At 35.5% G+C, this 9,822-nt stretch overlaps 1 protein-coding gene across 2 annotated transcripts; it reads right to left on the reverse strand.

Moving 5' to 3' along the window:
• Window positions 1-805: 805 nt before the first annotated feature.
• LOC107795394 (putative methyltransferase PMT5) lies at window positions 806-6,529 on the reverse strand. Of its 2 annotated transcripts, none has more exons than XM_016618026.2 (10): window positions 6,201-6,529; window positions 4,988-5,957; window positions 4,689-4,824; window positions 4,290-4,530; window positions 3,414-3,639; window positions 2,742-2,893; window positions 2,295-2,598; window positions 1,692-1,824; window positions 1,315-1,522; window positions 806-1,140 (listed from the first exon to the last, which is right to left on the reverse strand). In XM_016618026.2, the coding sequence occupies exons 2-9, from the start codon at window positions 5,497-5,499 to the stop codon at window positions 1,373-1,375; spliced, it is 1,854 nt and encodes a 617-aa protein (XP_016473512.1). In that variant the 5' UTR covers window positions 5,500-5,957; window positions 6,201-6,529; the 3' UTR covers window positions 806-1,140; window positions 1,315-1,372. The 2 variants fall into 2 exon arrangements, with proteins under 2 accessions (XP_016473512.1, XP_016473513.1); XM_016618027.2 differs by having other exon boundaries at window positions 2,742-2,890; window positions 6,201-6,522.
• Window positions 6,530-9,822: the final 3,293 nt, after the last annotated feature.

Below are 9,822 nucleotides of genomic sequence, written 5' to 3' on the forward strand. Positions count from 1 at the left end.
AATGTATTTTGTAATTTTGAATTTGGAATTTGAATCCGGTTCAAATCTGGTTTGTGAGAGGCGATCTCAGGAGAGACGGACTGATGGAGGAGATACGGAGAAGATCTGGAATTTGAATCTGGGTATGCTTGATGCATCTTTTATATGTGTTGGAAGGGCTATAATGGTCATATTATTACGAATTTTTTGTTAGTTGGTTACGAAATTAATAGTTTTTAAAAATAGGGTATAGGTTAAAAGGTGGCATAAAAATAGGGTACGACTGCAAATCCCCCATTTTTCAATTACCAAACCAAACCAATTGTCTCTCTTAATTTTTAGGACGGTAGAATAGCCTAAATGACACTTATACTTATGCCACGTTGTCATACCGGTCTCCAAACGCTCGATGGCCCAATACCACGTGTATAATAAACTTATTTGCTTTCTCAAAAATAAGGTTTTTTTTATAGCTACATTCTGAGTGATTTTTTTTTTTTTTAATCAGACTAGTCATGTTGTCATTCTTCGTGATTGCTAAAACGGATATATGTTAATTGAGAGGTCATTATGGAGCTTAAGGTTAAGGGAATTGTTTGTACGTCGAAGTTGAATTAAAAAGTAAACAAAGGTCAAAAGACATAAATATGTATGATAGAATACCGTTCGTCATATGTGTGGTATACTGTTTTGTACCGTAGCTTGGTTATGGCTTTCTACTTGTTCACCTGGAGATTAATATACTTCTTAATTACCCAAAAAAATTGAATGTCTTAAACCAGGTTCATAAAGAAATCCCACAAGACAAATGAAGGAATGCCAATTATTGAAGAATTTGGGAAATGTTATCTTTATGGTTGATTCCAATATTTGACTAGAACTCTTGCTCTGAGTAAAGGGTAGTTCTTCAGTATAAAACACGACTCAATTACAATATTCGGAAAAAATTCAAAAATTGGAAAAAGAGAAGCAATGAGATGAAAGAATTGCTACATAAATAGTGTAAAAAGGGCAAAAATATTCTTTCTGTGCTGTAACAACTTCTGAAGCAAAGCGCTCCCTATTCTTCAGCTTCCAAAAATTATAGTTTCATCATTTTGAGCACCATATTATCCATCAACAAGACGACCAAGATTCAAACCTCATCGCGCAGCTTGTGGCCTGGTAAAATCAAAATATAGTCCACTTTACAATAAATCATATAAAAGGTAAAAGAAAAGAAATAAAGAAGAAGAAAAAGCTCGGAAAGAAAATACAGATGAGAAAGAAACTCGCTTTTACACATCACTATGACATAGTTGTTAGTCTTTTCATCAGAAGTTTTAAGAGAATTACCAGTGTTAAAAAGGACTGGACAATCATTGGATTGGTGAAACTTTTCATTTGCAGAATATCACTTCCTCACGAATGGTTTTTGGCATACAAGTAGTCGCTGGTCACTTCCGTTCTGGAGGTCGATCACCCTAGCTTCCCAGCGGATTTGGGCAGCTAACGTCCGTGCTTTCTCTATGGGACCCAATGTATCAGAAAGAATAATCCATCCCTGCAATAAGTATTCTTACAATTCAGTGCAAACTGCATGTTCAACTGAAGGTGCTATGTCGACAAGACTAGGAAAATAAGAGTATCCAATTGAGAAAAAACAAGCTACCATTTGAAGAAAGAGTAAAGCAAAAAAAATTCAAAGAGAAGAGATAGCAAAAGAATATTACCTCGGGCCTTAAAATACGATCCATCTCCAAAAGTAGTTGAAACATGCTGCATTTTTGTGAAACAATATGGGAAAGGAGCTCATTCGCATGGAGCAAATCATATGTTCGGGGATATGTTGGAAAAGGTTCGCACCTGGTTAAAATTTAGAACAACATTAAAATCAATCACCAGAATATTTCAAGCATAGAGCAATAAAAGCAGTTCAACATGCTTTATGAGATATCAACTGAAAACCACGACTGCTATTTCAAGAATATATCCGGGTGAAAATACAGGTCAAGCCTCTAATGGTGCTGCCTTTCTGATGTTATTTCTATTCTTCTCCTCTAATGGTGCTGCCTTTATCTATTACTATTAATTTTCTCTTCATGAACCATATAATGACATGCCTTTTCTTCATAAAGGAAGCTGCAATTCTTCATAAAATTATAATTGCTTCCACTATACTAATATGAAACAGGAAATATATAATAAAATTTAACTATCAAGCAAATTAAAGAAAATAAGAACATCCGCGTCCATACTCTGTAACTTTAACATATTCACCACATCCAAGCACATGTATATTTCAAGTCCTTTTTACATTTATAACCATATCTCACCAGTTATGCAGAATACCGGCAAAACCTCGATCAAGAATGAGTGGAAGCGTATTACGCGCCCCAAGAGGCACAACATTCATCACCCAAACCGCTTTGCTTGCCTCCATCAATGCAGCACTAAGACCGCCATAATGAGCATTCATGTCCATGACATTCCGTACCATATTATACGGAGGCAATGGATCATCATCACCTGGCCTTTTCGGATGGTCAGAGAAAATTAAGGGTGACAGCAAAGACCAATAATTTCTCAAAGCTAATTTCCAGAAGTCTGAATCCTCAAAGAAATCATCAGGATGGAGCCCTATCACAAAGCAAAAGATTGGTAAGAAATTGACTGCTAAAAATAAAGGGGCAAAATGACCAGAAATTGGAGAATGAAGATAAAAAGGAAAATGTTGCAATGACCAATTTTATTTTATCTTTTACGAAAAAGAGAACACTCACCATGAATTTCAAGCTCAGTGGAGTTCAGAGGATCAGATTTGCTATGAAGTGGAACCCACCGGTGACTGGTTGTCCCGGATATACAACGTGCGAGTGGTTGGTAATACAATTGCATATCATTTCCTTTACAAACTGGTATATCACCCTGCCTGCTACATTTAAATGCAAATTCTCATCGCATAAAGGTACAACTGTAACTTAAAAGGGAACGAAACACACGAACATTAACACCTGAGCATAAAGGGCCTTTTCCCTTTGGTATAGGGATAGGGGCATATAATAATTTATAAATAAGTGCACAAATGGAAACAGCTTCAAACCTATCCATGAACATAACAGAAACAAAGTATTTTATCAGAACAAAAGCACTTCTATTTACACCATTAGGAAAGTCTTAATGGGGTGTATGTAGGGGGGCGGTGGAGGAGAAATTCTTTTAACAAAACATAGCCTCCTGTATCGTATCCACACAGAAAAAAGAAGTCTTCTTTAATAGGTATTCTGTCCAGAGTTGAAACTCTACAGTCTACAGTACTTCCCATCTTTTTTTGTTCTTGAAAATTAGGTTTTTCTAGTATTGAATTAATTAGTCAGAAGCAGCTTTTCAGAAAAATGAGAAACCGGACATAGTGAGTAAATGAGCACATGCATTAGCTATCTCAGTAGCCTTACCTGGATGTATAACACTGAGAGTCAACTGTCTTCTGCCAAATAAAGGTCTCTTCTTGTTGTGCCAAAAGAGACCAACAGAGCTTCTTAGTGAATTCTTCCAATGGACTAGACGTGCTTCCCTTCTTTGCACCGGTAGAACTATCCTGTTGCCGGGTTGTGGGTGAGGTTAAAACAAAGTAACCTCCGGGCTTGAGTAAACGATCAATTTCAATAAGAAACAGCCCATCTGTTTTGTCAAATCATCATTAGATTCATGCTATTAAATTATTTTCACGTGTTAACAGGACTAGTATGGATATTTAAATGTTTAGAAGGCAACCCGATATCTGAAATTGTTACATCACGATAGTTGAAAGAGCAAAAGAATATGCTTTTCATTTTCTCTACAGGAAAAGTGAAGGAACAAAATCAACTATAGACTAGAATGCACCCATAAGTAAGAAACTGGTGCTAATTTAAATGAGAAATATGTATTTAGCTCCAGCACAGCAGTAAAGGCCAATAATCCCACACACACGATGGTCTTAGCTTCAGGTCAGCTGCCAGCAGCTTCAGCGGAGGTGAGACAGAGCCAATTTTGAATTTAAAAAGAAAATTGAAGCAGGACACTAACAAAAATCTCGCTGCATAGGCAATATGAAGCAACATTAATCTATTTGGAAACCATGTTAAACAATGTCGGAGGCCAATTATAAAACACATGGGACGGAGTATGTGTAAGTTTAGCAGTGAATTCGCCAACCGACATCATTAAATAGACATAAAAATGAAGTAAAGATCAGTTAATACATGGAAAATACAAATATAATATGTTTAATCACACATAAATGACTGATGGAAAACCATACTTTTTCAAATTCACAACTGCGGCAATACCTTTGCTGTCCCAAATGATTCCACACTGAGCACAGTGAACCATGTCATAGGACAATGATGGAAATGGAAGCTGTTTAGAAATAAAATTGCCGATGACTGCTGGAAGTCCTCTCTCGAGTACTAACTGAACTTGGCTACCAGATGGCTCATATGCTGCCACACAAAGAGCCATCAACTTCAGCGAGAGTAGGTGGGCACCAAAGCTACCAAATCCGCAACCAATATCCAGCACGGTGCTCACCTGTTATTTCATAAGAGAACGAAAATATATCTAAGAGTGAAATCTATTCTGCATAACATCATTCGCAGACAAAGCATTGATTTTAAAACCTGTGAACATACAAACAAGTAACAAATAAGGATGTGTTTAAGTTAAAGAAGAACAAAAGTTGAACTTACACCGGCTTGAAGAAGCTCTGTATCACTTCCCAGCCCAATCATCTCTGCGATAAGGTGAGAGTAATCTTTGACACCATCAACAATCATTCCATCCTCTGAATGGAAAGCAATTTGATTCTCTTCCAGTAACATTAGCCTGAAAAGGAAAAAAAATCAAATGACCAACTTTAAAGAAGGCATACAAATTTGTCTTTAAGAATCTATTACCAAAAATAAACCAACCCAAAAGAGGTAAAAACTTAAAACACGTGATTATAAACGCACTATTTGAATGATCATCTGAATTTCTCCAACTATACCTTTTTGTCATGCTTCCGGAAGAAAGGAACTGATCTTTGGTTAGCTTCACATTTCCACTCCATATGACATCCCTACCTGCTGGCCAAGTCAGCGGAATCTTGTAATCCTTAGGAGGACGAACCAAACAATCTTGGTGTTCCCGCGGTAACTCACAGTGACGATCAAATTCCTCCCCGTCTTTAAGCCCAGTTAACAAGTTTGCAGATACATTATAGCAAGGCACATAATTCTCTCTCTCCTTTCCACAAAGACCAACATCCTTTATCCGATTAGCTCCCAGAGAAATACTTTTTAGCTCTAAATAATCGTTTCTTGCTTGCTCCTTTAGCTTTCTATAATTTGTATAGATATCAGGCTTCGCGGAGGAAGTCACCGAATCAAATGTACTAGAAGAAGATGATCCTAACAATGCTATTAGAACAAATACACTGACCAGACACAAGAGTATCCAGTTGAGTGGCGGTCTAGGACCGAAAATTAATGATAGTTTATTGAGCAAAGGGCTTCTCATGGCCAAGTTTCAAGAATCCCTTTCGAAAATCGAGTTGAGAAGACCGGTAGATGGTAGCTATTGTTTCAACCTAAACCTCCAAAAACTATGAAAACTATAATATATCATCAGAGACCATCTCCCATATATATCACCCAAAATCCAAACAATTTCAACTGGCATCTGTTTAAACCACTACCTAAACTCAACATAAAGAAATTCCCCCAATCATGCCAAACTAGTCAAGATAATAATTTGGCAGAATTTCAATCCCATAAGTCTCCACAATCACCAAAATATAACAAGCAAATGCAGATCAGTGAAAAGCCCCTCCTAAAAGATTATGACACATCAACTACCAATTATCAAAATTAAAATTTTACACAATTCTCACACAGAACCACTCAAAACAATGCCAATTCTGAAACAACTCTTTCTATTATTCCCTTATAAACAAGCAATCCAAATCCTCAGATCACCTGCAAAAAAAAAACACCAAATTTGATCATAAAGAGAATGAAAATGAAAATACCAATTAAGATCAAGATTCAAAATTCTCAGCATTTCCAGCATGAGAGTCAAAAAGATGAAAACCCCAGATCAGATCCACATCCAAAATGTCAAGAGAATAAAAAAATCACATTTTTTAACCAAAAAAATTTGATCTTTACATAGAAACAACAACCATGAGAGCTTAAAGATTAGGGTTTTGTTGTTTGTACCTCAAAAAGATGAGTTCTTAATAATGGGGTGTAGAAATGTAATGTAGAGGGTGTCTCTCAAATTTTGTTATATATATGTATTTGTTATGACAGTTGCAGAAAGTTATGCAGACCCCCCCCCCCCCCCCCCCCCCCCCCCCCCCCCCCCCCCCCCCCCCCCCCCCCCCCCCAAGCAGCTTTTTTCTAATGGAATGACAGAGAGTCCTATCCAAGCGTGAGTTCTCTATTAATGGGGTATTCAAAAACTCCTATATTAGTGTGTGTGTGTGTGTGTTTACAGATCAATTACAGAGGCTCGCACATTGAGAACTCACACAATCTCATAATTACAGGGGAATAATTGTGCTTAATATCTTTTTCTTTTCTTTTTTCCTCTCTTTTTTCTTTTCTTTGGGGTGGTTACCGGCCTAGCGGGGGTGGGGGCCGCTTTTATTTTACTTTAATTTATCTATTATTCTTTTTTTTTCGAACTATTTCACCAGACTATTACTAAATTATAGTTAACTAATGCATATTTTTATCTTAATTTATTACTAAATCATGATAAATTAGTGGGCGTTTGGACATGAGAATTGTAAAACTTCAGAAAAAACTAGAAAAAAAATTCAAGTGAAAATGGTATTTGAAATTTAGATTTGTGTGTTGGATATGGATATAATTTTTGGTTGTTTTTGAATTTTGGTGACTGATCTGAAGTAAAAATTTTGAAAAATAGCTTTTAGAGTTTTTCAAATTTTCGAAAAATTCTGAAATTCATCTTCAAATAAAAATCAAAAATTTTATGGCCAAAAACTGATTTCGAAAAAAAGTATTTTTTATAGCTAAACGGCCCCTTAGTATGACTTGATGTAAATATTTGGTAGGGTAAGTTTTTACCATAATTAACAAGAGCTCCCCGAGTTCAGATCTTGAGAATGAAATTGACTTTGATAGAGAATGTTTTACCGAAGTACCGCTTTTTAACTCTAATCTAAATTAATCAAGTAAAAAATCCCAAAAAAAAATTAAAGAAAAGCATGAGGTGGATGCCTTTTTGAGAAGTTTTGAGGTATTGTTTATTTTTGGGGTCTATTTATCTATATACAGATTACTTTTTTGCTTTATGAGGTTGTTTTGATTTATTAGATAATTAATGAACTAACAATTGGCAAAAAGTATGTTTTACTATATTAGTCATTTTGGAGTAGAAAAAGGAAAATGTGAAAGTAGATCTAATAATGGTAAAATAGATAAAAGGAAGCAACAAAACTTCTTTAATTTGCTTGTTTCTTAAACTCATGGATTCAAGTATATGCATGGGAAAGGAAAAAAAAATAACAGTGTCTTATTCTATCTTAAATGAATAAAATACTCACATACAGTCTCCATTTAGTAATATTTAAAAACAATTTGACTAAATTTACTTAAACGTAATTAGCAGGTAAAACAATGCCAAATGGAGGCCAACTTTTTGAACTTTTGGCTGTATATCTAATGTCCTTGTCCACTCATATTATACAGCTTAAAATCCAAGATATTTAGATAGTGACACATTTTATATTGGTTTATTAAATTGATGTCGGCTCCTTCCCTCCAAAATTAATTAAATTTTAATAAGTAAGAATTATGGGAGCACTTAAGCTGACCTTACATAAAGTTATGAGACCATGGATATAATGATGGTAAAAATTACATAAAATAATTATAGTAGAAAAAATATTTTTGAATTGTCACTATTTATTGCACAATTGTTGCTCTCAAATGCACACGCAAGTATACGTAGTCGACAAGTAATATATGATTGTAAGTCGATATCGTACCCACAAGGTGTGATTAACTATCAACTAAATTAAACCAAATAATTAATCTATTCAAGCGAATCTTAACGTATGAATATTTAGCTAAAATTAATCTAGAGTAACAAATTAAAAGATTAAAGAAAACAAGTTGACGAATTATAGAGACGAATTCAATGTGAGTGAATATTCTAGAGCTATGGGTTAGCTAACAATCCCGTTAAGTGTTCCACTTAAATCGTCTAATTAATTTTTCCGATTTATTGGTTGACATGGTTAATATTGCTCGTAGCCTTCTCCCGAAGTACAACTCGCTTATTCAAGCTAATCTAACGCCTATATTCCTATGGAATTAGAAATAACAAGAACACATTAATAATTCCTGTATAGTAACCAAGCAAGGCGATTAGGTACAAGCAAGGCAATTAGGTATATTCCTATCCTAACCGCAAATCCACCCCCTAAGAGTTAAGATCTTGCTCTACTCAATCTTATATGCAATCTAGAATTCCCTCTCCCGGGTTCAATCCTAGATTCGTAGATAGTATTCAATTGGTGATTAAGCAATCAAATAATTAAGTGCAAGATTGAATAAATAAACCAATATGATAAAATAATAAGAACAATTTAAACTTCAAACTACAACGTTCATGTAGCACCCAAAACTCTAGAACTAATGAACTATGAAATTAAAGAAAGACAAGAGAAGAAAAACTAGTTAGAAACCTCCTCCAAACGTGGTATGTGTTCCTCCACGTGAATTCCCCTTCAAAGTATGTTCCCCTAGGTATAAGATGTGTCAAAAGTTCTCAAAATAGCATTTTTACATGTATTTATACCAAGTAGGATCGGTCCTAGACAGAACACCCTTTCTTGCGCGAAATAGGACTCTGGCTCTATAAAATTTGCACAGGCGCGCCGCACGCTATGCTGCACAGTACGGCGCGATAGTGGGAAACTTGAGAGAGCTTTTTTCTGATGCTTGCGTGAAATTACACTACTGTGGCGCGGTAGTGAGAATTTGCGAAAATGTAAAACATGAAAGTTGTAGCGCTTTCAAATAGCTTTCCAACGATATATTGTGGAGCCCAAATGGAGTTCTGAGCGAAAAGTCATGTACATTTTACTAGACAATGCGCCGTATGCCCGCTCGATTCTTCGTTTCATTCTTAACTATCATCCATTGATCCCCGAACACTATCTCAGCTTAATTCCTTGGGCTTTTACTCAAACTTCAAAGCTCTAAAATCATTTGAATTCATTCTATAATGCCTACATAGACCGGAATCACTCCTACAAGGCATAAAACACATATTTAGTGCAAAACACTAGCGATTAAAGCTCAAACTCAATTAAAGTGCAGTAAACTAAAGTGTAATAAGTGTCACACCTCCTTTTTCCAACCCCGCGAAGGGCGTAGGGAGTTTTTTCAAATAAAGGACAATCGAAACGGGATTTATTTATTTATTTCAGAGTCGCCACTTGGGAGATTTAGGGTGTCCCAAGTCACCAATTTTAATCCCGAATCGAGAAAAAGAATGACTCCATATTACAGTCTGCGTACCAGAAAACCGGATAAGGAATTCTGTTAACCCGGGAGAAGGTGTTAGGCATTCCCGAGTTCCGTGGTTCTAGCACGGTCGCTCAATTGTCATATTTAACTTATTTATCTGATTTTAATACAATTGTGAACCGATGTGCCAATCTTAACTTTTTACCACTTTATTATTATAATTATTATTTTTTTTAAAAAAAATTAAAAATTGTGAACATTGTTTAAAACATGTCTTTGGATTACGTCACATGAAATGCACCCGCAATCCGGAACATATTTTATTCAATGTTTT

Source organism: Nicotiana tabacum, chromosome 20 (assembly GCF_000715075.1).
Source record: "Nicotiana tabacum cultivar K326 chromosome 20, ASM71507v2, whole genome shotgun sequence".
In the NCBI taxonomy this organism is placed as follows: domain Eukaryota; kingdom Viridiplantae; phylum Streptophyta; class Magnoliopsida; order Solanales; family Solanaceae; genus Nicotiana; species Nicotiana tabacum.